This window comes from Phalacrocorax carbo, chromosome Z, assembly GCF_963921805.1.
Source record: "Phalacrocorax carbo chromosome Z, bPhaCar2.1, whole genome shotgun sequence".
Taxonomy (NCBI): domain Eukaryota; kingdom Metazoa; phylum Chordata; class Aves; order Suliformes; family Phalacrocoracidae; genus Phalacrocorax; species Phalacrocorax carbo.
Window position 1 is genome coordinate 7,338,274 of NC_087548.1, and position 17,083 is coordinate 7,355,356.

The 17,083-nt window shown below is 38.0% G+C and overlaps 1 protein-coding gene across 1 annotated transcript in view; it reads left to right on the top strand.

Moving 5' to 3' along the window:
- Positions 1 to 17,083, top strand: part of RIT2 (Ras like without CAAX 2) — a 188,542-nt gene that overhangs the window by 74,250 nt on the left and 97,209 nt on the right. The window contains exon 3 of the mRNA XM_064438028.1: positions 10,276 to 10,349. Within this exon, the coding sequence (XP_064294098.1) occupies positions 10,276 to 10,349 (74 nt within the window). The remainder of the gene's footprint in view (positions 1 to 10,275; positions 10,350 to 17,083) is intronic.

A 17,083-nucleotide genomic window follows, 5' to 3' on the forward strand; every position in this document is an offset into this window, starting at 1 on the left:
TCATGGGCTTATGTGAACATGCATCTTGCTTTTATAAATAATTACATTTTAAGGGGGAAAATGCATAACTGCAAGCAGAAATTAAAATGTAAATAGTAAAAATTAATATATAGTGTACTAGTATAAAAATAATCTATGTTTCTATAGCAGAAGACATTTGTATTGGATTTTTTGTATTTTTCAATCTGGTCCTGGTCCTGATTTTTTTCAGGACTAGGTAAGTAGTTTTATATATTGCAGGTGCTCCACATAGCGATTAATTTATGATACTCTCTTCTTGCACATTCAGATACTCTCAGTTTTACATGTCTCTGTGTTTCCATACTTAGGTACATACATACCAATGTACAAAAATATAAAACCAAATATATGTGTGTAGATGTCTAATCTTCTAATAATGAAGAACGTCATGGGGATGGATAAATACCAGTACTTGGTTTAGAAGGATCTGTTGACTTGTTGCATCAGAATATTGAGTTGGAACTGAAGTAAATGAACTATGATGTACCCAAGTTAAGATTGTGAAAGTGTTCACTCTACGGAGGGCAAGTAGTAGGGGAGAAGGTGTTTCTTGTAGTCAGTACTGTTATAAATAATCACAAAATCCCAGGTTGGAAGGGACCTCAGGGATCATCTAGTCCAACCTTGTAGGAAGAGCGCAGTCTAGACAAGATGTCCCAGCGCCCTGTCCAGCCAACTCTTGAAGGTGTCCAATGTGGCCAAGTCAACCACTTCCCTGGGGAGATTATTCCAATGGTGACTGTCCTCACTGTGAAAAATTTCCCTCCGGTGTCCAATCGAAATCTCCCCAAGGGCAATTTGTGTCCATTCCCCCTTGTTCTCTCCATGTGACTCCGTGTAAAAAGGGGGTCTCATCTTCTTTGTAACTACCCCTTAAGTACTGGTACATGGGGATGAGATCCCCTCTGAGCCTCCTTTTCTCAAGGCTGAACAAACCCAGCTCTCCCAGCCTATCCTCGTATGGCAGCTTCTCAGTCCTTTGATCATCTTGGTGGCCCTTCTCTGGACCCCTTCCAGCCTGGCCACATCCTTTTTGTATAGAAGGGACCAGAACTGGACACAGCACTCCAGGTGTGGCCTGACAAGTGCTGAGTAGAGCAGGATAATGACTTCTTTATCTCTGCTGGTGATGCCCTTTTTGATGCAATGCAGCATCCTGTTGGCCTTCTTGGCCGCAGCAGCCACTGTTTGCTCATGTTGAGCTTCCTGCCCACCAGGACCCCCAGGTCCCTTTCCACAGAGCTGCTCTGCAGCCAGGTGGATCCCAGTCTGTGCTGCACTCCTGGATTATGTTTTCCCAGGTGCAAGACCTTACACTTGTCCTTGTTGAACTTCATAAGGTTCCTGTTGGCCCACTCCTCCAGTCTATCCAGATCTCCCTGCAGAGCAGCTCTCCCTTCTGGAGTGACTACTTCCCCACTCAACCTGGTGTCATCAGCAAACTTCATCAGGCTACACTTGATCCCATTATCCAGATCACTTATAAAGATGTTGAATAACATTAGGCCCAGTATTGATCCCTGGGGGAGTCCACTAGTGAGAGGCTGCCTCTTTGAAAAAGAAAAGTCCAGCAGTGCCTCATTCCTGGTTGGCACATCTAACATTTGTATCAGGAAACAGTCCTCTATACATTCCAGGAACTTGGTGGATGACAAGTGAGCTGCCATATTGTTCTTCCAGCAGGTGTCTGGGTAGTTGAAATCACCCATAAGGACCAGGTTCTGTTGGCCAGAATCTTGCTTTAGTGCCCCAAGTATTGCTTCATCGGCATCTTCATCATGGTTAGGAGGTCGGTAGCAGATGCCCACTGTGAGGTCCTGCTTGGAGATGACCCCTGTGACTTTAACCCAGAGGCATTCGATAGAGCAGTCGCAATCACCATAGATGACTTTGAGACATTCAAGGTTTTCCTTAATGTAGAGTGTGACTCCTCCACCTCTTCTACCCTGCCGGTCTTTGACTGATTTCTGTAGAGCATTTGCTACCGTAAATGGAGAACGAAGGTGTTATTTTCACATATACTGTTATAATTTATTTGCACCATATAAAAACTTTGATCTCTGATGACAGAGATCAGACTGTGTGCAAGGACCTGTACAACTGGAGAATGTACTGTTGAGTTTGCCTTGCTGGTCACTTAGGTCTTATGTTTTTACCTTCTTTGCCTGAAAGTGGATATCTAACCTTGAATTTTCTGTTGTACATTGTGCTTTGTCTCCTTCTTGATAAGTATATGTAGATGAAAACCTCTCTCATGCAACACTTTTTACAACAAGAGCACTCTTAATTTCAGTTCTTGAAAGTCACCCAGGCCATTGTCTCCTTTTCCAACTGTTTTGTTAGTAAAGGTCGTGATAATGAGGACTCAAAGGGAGAAGACAAACCAGGTTTAACTGATTCAAATTTCAATTCACTCAGATTTCTCTTCACACAAAACCTTTCAGAGCACAGATAATGCTTCTTTTTTGTGTCTACCACAGACTAAGTGAGATTAAGTTGCTTTTGCTTCTCCTGCTTTTGAGCAGAGAATGAAAGGGTGCCACAGTAATGAAACAGCAAGCTGACATTGAAGGAGAGGTTCTTGTACATATCTATAGGTACAACTGAAAAAAATAAAAAGAAGACAGAAAGTGCAATGGATAACCCATTTCCCAATTTGGAAGGTCCTGAGTGCATTTCAGGTCACCGAGAAAGCTGCCATGTAAGAACCCACAGCTGAAAATCAATCAGGCTCCTTCAGCATCTGTGTGCTGTCAGTCTTGCCCTGCAGAGCGCAGATCTGAAACATTAGGCAGCCCAAGAGGGAGAAACTTTATTTGAGAGCAGCTGTTTTAAGACGGATACATAATGGCATTAAAAGAGGAGCACTGCAGTGAGGTGAGAAACAAGCGAATACCCATTAGTCTGAGGAAGCTTTTAGTTTTGTTGTTGTAACCAAATGCAGACAGAGGACGGTCAATGGCAGACAGAGCCCAAGTTAAAGGAGTGAGATGAGAGTATGACAATGAAGATGGCTCAGTTAAAAACTGCTAATAACAGATAGTCAGATTGCATGGGACTTACTGGGCCTCAGCTCAAATCTTTATTATGCTGCAATGATTCTGGGTGCTCAACAGGTAATTTAGTCCCTGTCCCCCTCTAGGTATTTACTCACCTCTTTTCACTGATGGTAGCAGGATTAAGTGCAGAGGCTTATTTGAGGATCTGGGCATAGTATAGTTATGCTTCTGTTTTCTACTGAAGATATAAGCACTGCTTATTTCAGGAGGACAAAATCAGCTAAAAATTATGAGTTGTTATGGTCTTTTGTTTTCAGACTTTGAGAATAGGAGTACCTTCTCTTTGCATCTTTACTCTTTGAAAACATGAATTATCTTATGATCCCTCCAGGATTTGTTTTTATGTGCCACTGAAGGTACAGGAACCTCTAAAACAGAACACAGTAGTTATTTAAGAGCATGTCATAACGCTGAATGATAGCTAAATAAAGGAAATGAAGAATCGCATCTTCAATTGAAATTAATAAGGAAAGTTGGAATGTACAACAGTAATATGCATTTGAATTTAGCAAGGCTATTTGAATATAGCATTACAGAATCTTTTCTGAAGACGTATGTGGCCAAGACCTTGGTTTAATATCTTATCTGAAAGTATGTTTATGGTAATTTGAATGCTAAAATGAAAACAGAAAGATAGAAAGTGCTGTGTTTCTCATCAGGCAACTGAATGTGTAATGAATAAATATATGAATTCCTTTTACGATAAGCATTTAACATGACTAATGCATTGTTTTTTCTCAGATTATTTTAATTTTCTCAAGGCCTACACTATAGTCTTTTAATAAGAATAAGGCTAGCAGAGAGGTATTATCTGCATTAAATGCTGTGTTACTTGCTTCTCTCTCATAGAAACAGAAAATATGTTTGAAGTGTGTGGCTACTGAAGAAAGCGTTTCTGTCTGTGGGTTTGCAAAAGCAGCAGTCATTTTTCCTCTGTTCCACAAACCATTAGCAAGATTCTTCTGCCTAGAATGATGTTGTCTGTTAACACCACTTGTACAGGCAGGAGCAGGCAACCTGTGCTCTTAACACAAAACTGAGCAAAACCTGAAAGATCTGACAAAGACCTGACAAAGCTAAACAAACGACAGCATAATGGCAAATGCAGTTCAATGCTGAGAGATAAAAAACAATAGCACTGGAAAAAGTAATCTGAAGTATTTTTAATTGCTGGTAAAACACTAAATTATGTAACACCAGGCAGAACTGCAAATGGAACATTTAATTATCCTAGGTACTAGTCTAGTACTAATTTTCCTACTTGCCTTATTTTAAAGGATACTGCTATCTACATGAGTATTTACAGAATACAAGGCAATCAAATCTGTCATTTCTACTATTCCAAGCCATTCATTGCTTATCATGTGTGCATAGCTCATAGCAAGGCAATCTCTGTAACTTGGTGTCCTTGTCTGCAAAACACTGATAGCAATGCTCACCCAAATTACAAAACACTCATACTCCAGGAAAATAATTATATACTGAGGGAAATTGTAAGACCAATGTATTTTGATGGGCAATTCCTATGACATGCATATTTTTATCTCAAATAGAAGGAGTTTATGTGTAGTTGTTGGTACAGTGGTTTAAATCTCTGTTCATTCACTCTCTTTTTATTTAAAAATTCCTTGTTGTAAATAGATGCGGCACTCATCCAGTCAAAAACTCATGATTGTTCTACATTCAGGAGCATCTCTGGATTAAAATGTGTCTGTAGCAGATAATTTAAGCACACCAGGAGCTGGGTCTCCTGCTGTCTTTTTGGCACGCAGGGAGAACAACAAGATGCAGAACTCCAGGTGTGGCTGACTGAGCTTGGACTTCCTTCTGCTGGTTTGGTACCTCCTTGACCAAATAAAATATATTTTGGCTCATCTATATATGTGGGAATCTGATTGGTTTTAACTGCAAATGATAGTGTATAAGACAGAGAAGAAGAGAGAATATTTATTTAGAAAGAACAGAAGCAGAATTAACAAATGGAAGAAAGAAGCAGCTGACCTACATTTCAGGGACTGGAACATGTCTGTAATGCAGATGAAAAGCCCATTCCAACTCCCCTTTAAATTGTACACCATCCAAATCTATTTGTCATGAAGCAGGTACCTGCTCATAGCTGAAAAAGCACTTTGATATATTTTTTATGAATCTAGCTTCTTCAGCACTAAGATAACTGATCACAACACAACCTTGCATTAATAATTGTACCTCTGTCTCCAGAATGACATCCTATAAAAAAGTAAAGCTGAAAAAAAAGATGTGTTCTTTTTAGAAAAAAAAAAGCAAAAAAAAAAAAAAAAGCCAGCTAACAAAAGGCTTAAGGAAGAACCTTTTCTTTTCATTAAAGAACAATCAATTAAGGAAAGAAAAATTAAATAGTGCCCTTTGAAAAACTTTTTTTCTTTGTTTAAATGAGATAGTCAGCAAAGGAAAACAATTCAGAAAACAATTGGAGCCCTATTTGCTTTTTTCCCACCACGGAAAACAATAAACAGTCAGTAATATTCAAGCCAAGTAGTATAATTTTTAAGCTGATATTTTTATTTTTTTTATTTTATTTTTAACATTTGTAGTAAATAAGATTCTTAAAGTGGCCCATATTCTATATGGAAAAAAAATAATTCCCTTTAAAAATTAAATTTTACCAGATATTTTAACTATCCAGTTCATATAGTCATATATTCACGTGTCTTACAGATAGTGAGGATGCAGGAGATTTTATTTACTTTTTCTCCTTTGTACCTGCAGAATGCTCATTCTTGCAGTCTGTGTTTGAATCATGATTATACATCACAGCAATATCAATAAACTCCATCCAGATTTTTTTCTTATAATACCCTATATTTCTGCTGCATTTTACCTAAACTAAAAGCTGGGACCTTACGGTTAACCTCACAGAAAAAGACTAATACTGATTTAATATAAGAAATATAGTTATTGTCTGATTTATTGTCTGATTTATTGTCTGATGTCTGATTATTATTCTCATCTCTTTTTTTGTAACTATCTTAATGCTTTACTGAAATGGCAGATGGAGTTTGGCCTTTTAATAAATATCAGTCCTTAGAGCCATAGGATGTAAAATCCAGATACATGTGGCTTAGCGGCTCCCAATTAACTTTAAAGAGAACATTGTATTACTATTCTAAATTAATCAGGTGAAAGAAAATATAATGTACTTAAACATTCTAAATAGTGTAAATATACCAGACAGCATTTGTAATAATCTGAATAATTTTTAAAGAGAGGAGATAAGACAGTGCGTTTGCTACTGCTCCTAATGAATACTTTCCTGCTATGTTTTGTATACTCTCAGATATTATTTCAGTGAAACATCTTCACTCTGTTCTTCTTTGTCCACATGTAAACAGCATGTCCCTCTCAGATCTCAGAGTTTCTGTTTTCTTTATGTGACCATGTGTGCAGTATTACCTGGACTAAAAAGACTAGCCACATACTACTCCCTTTTGAAATCCTTTAGGAAGAATGCAAAGACTCCAGGGTTTCTGTTTGGCATTATAGCTACTAATAAAAATATGTTAACTGGGTCCAACATACATACATAACCAACTCTTGATCTCTGGGAGGTTGTTTCTTTCCAGGTAAATGCCTGTGCCCTATAGTATTTTACTGAGTAAAATGAAGATTTTTGGCTATGTAAACCCCCACTCAGCTCTATTTCCATTACTTCCTGAGATTAAATCCCTGTTTAAAAGTATTAATCTTAGACGAGGACTAAAAGTTACAGCTTTTCAACTCCTAGCCTGTTTTCTTGGTCCGTAAGACATGAGGTGGGAAACATGGCTTTCTATTTATGCATCTTCCTTCTACCTCTTGCTCCGGAAAAATTAATTGTCCTATTAGCCCAGGACAATCAGTGAATATGCAGTAAATAGAAAGGTTGTGCCTCTCAAAAGGCTGGTTGTGTTTGAGCATTAAGAAGCTGTTAGGTCCTAAGTGTGTGCTATGATCTGATCTGTGGTATGAGGGTGTCAGTTTAAGGTAGCAATTCCCTTCATAAGTGTGTGGTTTAGGACTTCCTTTTAAATGAGTGCCATAAGAAAAGTAGGTGTTAAATCTCCTCTATTTTCCATTCAAATACAGGTTGCGGATACCCCTGCTTATCACACCCCAATTGAGGATATTTTTAAGCTTTTCTAAATTATCTGTACCATCCTGCTTTTCGCCCCCATGCAGAGAGAGAATATTGCAAAGGAAAGTCATATCTCCTTCCCGTTTCATCTCCACGTTTCTTGGGGCAAAGGCAAATCCTACAAGTAAAAAACATCTTCCAAATACAATTGCCTAGAAACCATTTAGATTCATGTGCTTGGTCAATGCTTAACAGAATATGTTTCACAACCACCAACAGAAAATGTTAGAATGTATTAAAAATGGACACAGGACAGTGATTCTGGCACAACTTTGTGAAGTGTCAGTAGTTAGAGAGAAAAAAAAACATATTAAAATAACACAGTAGGTTTGTACATTCAGTGTTATGTTTGCAAAGTAAAAGGGCTATAAACACAATCTTGCTCCAGCTTTTAGCAGTTGAAACTTTATTGATTAAAGATGATATCCGGTTGATATAATGATTTTGGGGTATACCTGGGGTAGGTTGGCAGGGAATTAGATGTGGATATCTTACATTTACTTACTGAAAGCTATGTCTTATATTCAGAGGCCAGTGGGGTTTTTAGTTAGTAATTCTGAGCTCCTAATTAATTTCCTTGGCAGGATTTATCTAGATTCCAACTTCATTTTTATCCAAGGTGAATTTAAGTGTGCAGACGTCTCTCTGCATTAACTGTTTTAAAGCTACTGTCAAAAATTAAGGTTGGTATAAGTGAAGAGATAAATAGGACCATGGCATATTGGCTTTAGAGTATCCAGCTGCGGAGCCAAGAGTACAAGCTAATTTTATGCAAGTAATATTTTAATTGCGCATACATGAATGTAATGCAAGTGGATGCCCACCTGCATGACAATATATTAATAATACTTTAGACTATTAATAGAATATTTGTGAAGGAAATACCATATTTGATTTTACATATTTTCATATCTTGTTTTTTCAATTTGTAGTTAAAACATAAAAATTCTACTGCACATACCATTGTTGTGCCATAATAGATTACTTAAACAGTAAATAGCCTATTTCAGTCTATATGGTACCACTTTGGCACGGATTTTCTTATTCAGCAATGCCTAGAAAGAGATCTAGTGACTGAAACATGCTGGTTGGAGTGTTCTGGCTTTCTCAGCACTCCGGGTCCTCCTAATATCCGTAGGATTAGGTATTTTTTTAAAGCAAGGCACGTGCCTAAGTAATCTGCTGAACTGAGACCTCAAAGAAAAAGGAGAGTCATGGAAATAATTATGTCATTAAAGATAACTTGCCACTGACTGCGCAGGAGTGGGCTCAGTTAAGGCCATACAGAATCCTTCATACCTGAATGCTTTAGTGCTTCCTTTGTGTAGGTGGAAACAAGGTTTTTACACAGTTTTATAAAGTGCCATATGATGCAAGATACAAAGGGTACAAATTGGACTGTCCTGAGAATTCCATTTTATAATCCCATATTATAATCCCAATATCATTTCAATAATCATTGAAAGCCTAGTCCTGAGGGTCTCTGGCAGCCAGGGTTTGCAGGGCTGAGTCTCGGTACAGGGCCAGCCATATGTTTGTGGTGATTAACGGCACTTCTCAGATGCATTAAATGCACTTGTCTTGTCCCTACACCTGTCGTGGTTCAGCCCCGGTTGGCAACTAAACACCAGGCAACCGCTCGCTCACTGCCCCCACCCCTGAGGGATGGGGGAGAGAATCGGAAGGGCCAAAGTAAGAAAACTCAGGGGTTTAGATAAGAACAGTTTAATAAGTAAAATAAAATAATAATGATAATAATATTGATTGTGATAATAATAACAATAATAATAATATAATTAAAAGGAAAAGGGGAAAAGGGGAAAAAATCAAAACCACAAGCGATACAACCGCTCACCACCCTCCAACTGACGCTGCTGGTCCCTGAGCCATGATTGCTGCCTCCCTCCCCTGGCCAGCCCCTCCCAGTTAACACACTGGGCATGACGTTACATGATATGGAATAACCCTTTGGCCAGTTTGAATCCGCTCCCTTGGCTGTGCCCCCTCCCCTCCCGGCTTCTTGTGCCCCCAGCAGAGCAGGGGAAGCTGTGAAAGTCCCTGACTAGTACAGGCACAGCCCAGCAACAACTAACCATTGGTGTGTTATCAGCATTATTCTCACACTAAGTCCAAAGCACAGCACTGTGCCAGCTACAGTGATGAAAATTAACACTATCGCAGCTAAAACCATGACAACACCTCGATGCACAGCCAAAGCATAGCATCAGTCACCAAAACCACTCATGCTGCTATGCATTATTGTTTAATTAAACAAGACAGATAATTTCCAAGACTATTTCAAGTCTAAACTTAGCCTGGTACACACACTGTATTTAACCTCAGGAAGGAAGTACTAATGTTGAGAGGAGAATGAAATTTAAATGTGAGGGAAGCAGCTTATTCAAATATTATTTCACCTTTTGTTGTTTTTCACCTTCTAAATTTAGATTGACAAAATCATGTCCACCAGGCACAGTTTTTCCATCTTCCACGCCCAGCCATGATGAGTGTAAGGACACTAATTACAGAATTAATTTTTAAAAAATCCTTTTTTATCCTCTCCAGAGATATATAGAGATCTGAGTAATCGCTATGATATATCTGAGCCAGAAGCCCCCTTCAGCCATAGGGAGACTATCCCAGTAATTTAGACAATCTTCAGCTTGAAACTATTTGCTGGAAAAGATCTGTGGAGGTGTGATTGTGGTAAGTAAAAACCATTCTTCTGCCTAACATCAGCACAACAGCTCTGAAGCTTTGTGACTTAAACAACACCTATGGTATGTGCTATCCTTTTGAAGAGAGGCAAATTTACTTCTTTAATATTCTGAGGTAGTGTAGTAGAAAAGACTAGATCACTCCCTTTTGCTAATACTTTGCAGTGATGGTAGGATTTCAGAAAGTGTCTTTTGACTTGAAAGAAAGCAAAGTTAGGTCAGAATAGAGAGCTTTTGAAAAACCTCTTCCAGACTAGCAAAGCTATTTCATTTTCCATTCTCTGAGCCACTTCTATGCTTAGTCGTACTGCACTGTGTTTTTCAGAGGATGCCTATAAAACTCAAGTCCGAATTGATGACGAACCAGCCTATTTGGACATTCTAGACACTGCTGGACAGGTAAGTAGTTTCCCAATGTGAACCATTCAATTGGAGATAAAACCAGAGATTTTAACCTCAGATATATGGGTCACAGAGCTAGAAACAAGCTTTCCTATTCAAACATAAAGGGAGCAGTGGCAGAAAAACATTGAGGAATTAACAAAGGAGAAGATTAAAGGAGTGCTTCAGTGGTACAGTATAACTTCAAAAACCGACTAGAAGAGACAGACAAATTTAATCAAGTAGAAGATAAAAAGCTGTTTTTTTCTTTTTCTCTCGGATGCAGAAACATCTGTCACAATCATAAAATGAACAAATTCTGTTGCTCATTTGTCTTATGTGTTTATCATTCCTGCTGCTCTATATACTACAGGAATCTTCTGGTCTACTTGTCGATCGAGTATTTTTTTACCATTTCTCTTCTAACATTATATTTAAACATCACATGCTTATCCATAAGGAAAATATCTTAATGCTAAAAGTAACACACAGTGTACGTATAATGTGCATATGCATGTCTGAGCATCAGTCAGGAAATTGGGTTTCACATAGAAGGCAAAAAAAGGGGTTAAATGTAAGAACTCTTTCTACCTGACTCAATTAATCCCCTTTCCATCTCAAAACATTTCTATTGTTTAATCAAAGTGTTGCAGCTTGTTGATCTTTTCCTAAGGTAAGCGTCAGGTTGTCTTTGAAGGTTTTGATACAGTTTCATGAGTTTCCGTAGTGTGTGTGGGCCTTGTACAGAAATGAGTCAGTCAACAAGGACAGTAGATCCTTAAAAAAAATTATGAAGTATAAGCCTGGAAACCTTGATCTCAGCTTCCCAGATGTCTGAATACACCTTAGCTGGGCACCGCAAATGGTGGGAAATGCAGCCTCCTGCCAGGAATTGGAATGTCTTCAAGTTATATAAATTGAATGTAGTTCAGGGAGACTGTGGTGTGAGTTTTACATTTGAGTGAAATATAGGCCAATTTCAAAGTGAACTCAACCCAGTTTCAGGAATCAAAAGCTGCCCTGAATTATTCTTCCTTGACCCAAAATTATACAGTCTCAGCAGTTAACCAGTGACTTGCTGCTGAGTCTCCTGTCACAGTGTTTGATTCTCCAGAAAATTTAAACTGTATTTCAAGGCATGTGTCCAAAGCTGTGAATTTAATTGACCTAGAATTTATTATTATAACAGGCCCAAGTTGTTTCTTATACATAATAGTCCTGGCATAGCTCTGGCAATGACTTGGCTGGGGAAAAGAAGGAACATCATAGCTTTTCCTCAATATGTCTGAAAATATCTGTACTTCTGTTGAAGAAGAAGAAGCAACATCTTCTTTCTCACTCAGGAGGTCTGAGGCTAGTCACTTCAACCTTATATCATCATTAGTACAGAGTCATTAGGGAAATTATATCTCCAGCTGTTTAGTTTTGTAAGGCTTTGTCTGTCAGGGACCTCCTGTGTTACCCTTTAATATAGTTCACTGTCTACATCTACTTCATTCTACTCCTAAATTCCCTTTAGTCCAATGTTATAGAATTAAAATGCCAAAAGTAAAATAGTTTATAGAGAGCTGAAGAGAAATGATGAGAGTTTATCTGTCCAGCTTTTTTTGCTAATGGAAAGAGGAGCAAAGTGTTATGCAGGATTTATTAATCTTCACAGGTGTGTTCCTCATTTGCTGCAGAGAATCTGAGAGAGTGCAGGATTTAAACTCTGCAAACCACGGAAGAGGGTACAGTAGGTACAGAGCTCCTTGCACTGTGCTTCTGCTTACAGACCTGTGTAGAGAAGATGAACCCCCTGCTCCTAAATTTGCATCAGAAATGCAAATATTTATACAAACGAAATAAAGCAGCTTAAAATCAAAGCAAAGAATGGATGATGAATGAAACAAAAATGGATAGTGTGCTTTTATTTTGAGCTGGGGTGTAATATGCTGTAAAACCCGAGAGGAATAATTTCTTCTAGTATGATTTTTTCAATTTGTTTTTGTTACTAGAAACATAAAAGTTTGCATTGTTGATAAAAGATGATAGAAACAGATATTGATCGTTTCCTCCTCTTCCTAAAGCCCCCACCAAAATCAAAGCCTCTATTTTCTTTATTAGAATAATTATTTTTTTAAAAGTTATTTAATTTTCTGTCACCTTTTAAAATGAAAAAACAAATGGAGTCCAATCTTCAATCCCTTTTAAATTTTGTTTTTAGATTCAGGAAAGAGGGAAAAATATCCCTGTGCAACAGCATTTTAAGTAGAAGAAAATATTACATTTTCCAATTAAAACAAATCTCACCTTTTGTCAGTCATATTCATTTTGTAGGAAAAATTCCCCACAAGTTAGAACAAGCCCTCATTATAAACTGGGGGGGGATTTATTGCCAATATTATGATTTTTCCTAGAACTGACTGTAGTAAGGTAAGAAAAGAAATCAGAATAACACAAACAGTGAAAGCTGTGGAACAATAGTAGAGAGAGGCTGGAGAGGTTTAAGTTTTGTTTCAAGAAGGGACCAAAATATCCGTAATATTAGATGCTCATGGCATGTAATGACCATGAAAGAAAACATGATGTGGAGATTTTGGAGCTAGTCAAGACCCATGGCTGTAGCACCACACTCTGCAGATACATCAGCCCAGGACATTGTACAGCCTGGGCATATCTATTCTACCTCATGATCCAAGTTGCATTGGTAAGAGAAAATCTGCTTTAAATTTCCCTGTTCTTTCAGCAGAGACTGTTACTGAAACATGTCTTACTGTATCTGCGCTAGGAAGCTCTTCCCACTTTCCTAGGCCCCTATTTTTCAGGAACTGTCCATTCCAGACATCCTGGATTTAGCTGCCTGTCTTTGCAGATGTCTTCAAATTTGTTGCCTCTCTCTCTGCACTACACAGCTCCAGAATAAATCAAGACCTAATCCAACTCCCATTGAAGTCAACAGCTAAAATAGCTTCTTTTCTCACAGAAGGCTTAATGTTACTTTCACTGAAGTTCAAACTGAAATCCTGCTGTGCCTTTGGTGACTCAGGGTAAATATCCAAAGCTCCCAGTTATGCTAACGATGGTGTTCTCTGATGGTACGTTGCTGGGTTTCATGTTAAAGTAGAGATGGCGTTACCACTTCTAAATCATGTAGTGGAAATCTCATTTCTCTCTGGGTGTCCTCACAGTCATAAATACTTCATCACTGACTTTGAATCATGACTTTAATCACTTCAGGAGATCAAGGAGCTAAAATTGTAATTCTACCCTATTTGGGAAATACAAGAATTCAACAGAGAAACCTACCATAGTTAATGTATTTTACTGTTGTTCTAGAAAATATGTTTCACCAGATACACTTCTCCTTTCCCTGCCATAGCTACGCACTGACTGAATGCTTCAACACTGACCAAGTATTGTGATTTATTAATAATTAATAGTTCTTTATTGTCAAAATCAAAGCCTTTCAAAAGGCAAATTCAAAAGCCTTCAAAACAAAATCTTATTTCATACCTGAAACCAGGTAAAGATCTTTCATAATTTAACTGATACAGTTTGGAGCACCAAAAACATAGATGGTGCTTCAGTAATACATTTCTGGTTCTCAGCTTTCTGATGTTAAAAAACTTTCAAACAAGATGAAAACCAGAAACATGAATAAACTGTTATTATTGCTCATCTAGTCATTGGTCTTCCTCTTCTCATGTGTATACATAGACATTTTAAAATATGACAAATTGCTCCTCTTAGGATGCAGGCTGATGTTCTTTGAACTCTGGATACATACTTTTACATCATCAATTATCCTCTAATGCTCTTCCAATATAATTTTTTCCACTGAAGATACAGTAAGAGGCACATTCTTAATGTACGCAGGGCTAGTGTAAGCAGTTATGCTTCACTGAACTCACTAGCCCTGCTTTTCACCACACGCTACATCTGCCAACAGAGTAACCTGTCCTTGCTCACCACAACCACTTCCAGATGGAATAAGGTTACGTTTACCCCAGAGAGTTTCAAGAGCAGGTATTGCTCATGTACTTGTAACCAAGTTGTCATAAACAGCACTTACTTGAGCAGTTCATATTATAAAGCTTGAAAACTTGGTGTACAGCAAGAAGTACAGGAACAAAAAGATGTGGCACAGCTGAATCTAGAAGGCATGTATCCTTAGCCTCTCATTTGCTCCTAGAAGAAGCTATCAAGGATGCCTTTAGTTCTTCTTTAACTAGAAGTTCTTTTCTTAAGCCAAAATTTTTCCTTTTACATTTACATTTCAACTAAAAGAAAACCAAAAAAGCAAATGAAAACAAGCAGAGAGCAAATGTGAGACTGAGTTTTAGAAGGGATTTTATTTAGTTAGCTTTTAACCCTGTTGGCTAGCTACAATTTGGCATGTTGAGTAAATAATAAAACCTTAATGGAAATCTGCAAATGCAGAGTATTATCCATAAAGATAACTTGAGCTTCCTTGTTGAACTATGTTCATGGGACATTTTTTGAGTAACTGGCCCTTGAAATTCACCCATGTACCTCTCTCTATCCCTTAATTTTGGGAGAGGTGTTGGGGAGTATGTAGTTCTGTGGTTTCCCTTTTCTTAGCCAATGTGTCATAAACCTCATCTGCTTTTACATATATTTGATTTAAACTGGTGTAAACTCTTTGACTTCCAGGAAGCTTGTGGGTGCAAATGAAAGGACATTCAGACCTCAAGTCCTTTATTCTGTGTTCAGTTTCCTTCACAATTATTCTCAGAGACTGACAACCCCCAGCTGCTCCAGCCATGCACAAAAAGCCTCCACACAGAGTTATAAAAACCTCCTGTTCACTCATTTGCGCTTTCTCAATCTCTCTTCTAACTTAAAAATATGTTGCTACTTCTAGAGCCCAGTTTGGATTCCTCCTTGTGGAGCATACACAGCAGCTATCTCTCCTTCTGTATTTATAAACTCTTGGCTGACACAGGAGATTTTATTCTTGCCACGGCTTTCCTCCTGATGACACATTACCCAACCTTCCTGTTTAGACCTCACACTGAACATTAAAAGAGCATCAGACAGCATTCTGCTCACTGAAAAGCAATCTGAGATGACCCTATGTAGAAAAGGCAAACTTGTTTTCAGACACAAAGCAGGCAAATATGCAGGAAAATGGATTTCTGTACCTGCCGGTGAGACAGCACGTTGCAAGATTATTGCACCATTTTTAGCTTGTTAAAATGTGAGCTTTTTATGATAAACTTAGTGCACCAGTATATTTCCCAGGTGTGAGTCAGACACTTGAAAAATTGGCCTTAAAATGTGATGACATGCCATTTCAGGGAGATTTTCCTTTGTCTGGGGCTGTGTGCACATGAATTCATTTCCAGGCCAACACTTTTCAACCTGACAACAACAGTGTTCTCTGTAGTGAAATCCATCTCTCAAATTGCTAGCAAATCACAGGACATGTTTATCCTGCCAACCTCCAGGACTATGATTTTTGCCCCCTGCTTCAAGCTTTGAAGAGGAACCATATTAGTCCCAAGAGCCCTTCAGATAAACACACTTTCTCAGACTAAACGCTATAGTCCGATGACTCACTCAGGCTGTTATCTGAGATCCTTCTGCTTATTATCTAAACATGCCGCTCTAATCCTAAATCAATGGAAGTCGAATTTCAAACTACACTACTGCAGCTTATCTGAAGGAAATGTAAAATGCTTTTTTGGCAGTAATTATATTTTAATGGGCCTTTATAGCGTGTTCTTTTAAAGGGAAAATAATTTTAGTGCACTTTCTGCTAGGTACTTTAGTGAGTAAATGAAATCCATTTTATTTTTAAAGCATAGTGGTAGTGAACTAAGTAGCAACCATTAACACAGTGTATTAGGTGAAGAACATTAATTTCATTTTCTTTTATGTTGTTGTTTCACAGGCTGATGATGACATACTTAGAAACTCAAACCATACCACTGAAAATTTAGTGGATTCTCAAGGGAAGCTGCTCTGTACTTTCCAGGGAGAACTAAAATCTTTTCAATGACCAAGTCATTTTATTTGGGAGTGGACAGATTTTGAAGAAAAAAATATTTGCCACAGATATTGAGTGAAAAAAATGTTCCAGTAAATCATAGATGAAATTGCAGACCTGACTCCGATTTCCTTCAAATCGTGGGCAAAATATTCTCTGGCTTCAGTGGGAAAAGATCTAGGAATATACTGTCAAGAAAAGAGTATATTGTTTTAGCAAGAACAGGCAACGAACAACCAAGATTCCCAGCTTCCTTCCCATCCCTGTCAATGAATGAATCATGGTGCAATAGAGGATGAATCAGTTTGTATTTCTAGGTCTGTGTTTATCTTTCTGACAAGCAGGTGCAATAACATGTTGCAGGGAGCAGGCATTTAGGGTCAACACCAGCGTTTACTGAGTCTAGCGATACTGATTTCCTGCCCCTCACTAGCATTCCACTCCAGTAAAGTCAGTGCTAGTTGTTCCATATTACAGGTGGAAGAACACTTTCCAGAGTTGTCTGTTCTTTTCCAAGAAATTATTTTTTTCCTCTTGGAATGCTTTTTCTCTCACTGTTGTCTTTCTTTAACTAATAACTTCCAAAAATAGATAAATATCCAATGATACTTCTGAATATTTACTTTTTGAAATTTTTAATAAAATCAGAATGTTTAAAACAAGAAAATTTTTAATTACAAATTCTGATAAAATTAGCAAAATCCTTTTTAATTCTTTCCAGTTCTTTCCTCATAGTATTTCCTGGTTTGTTTTTTCT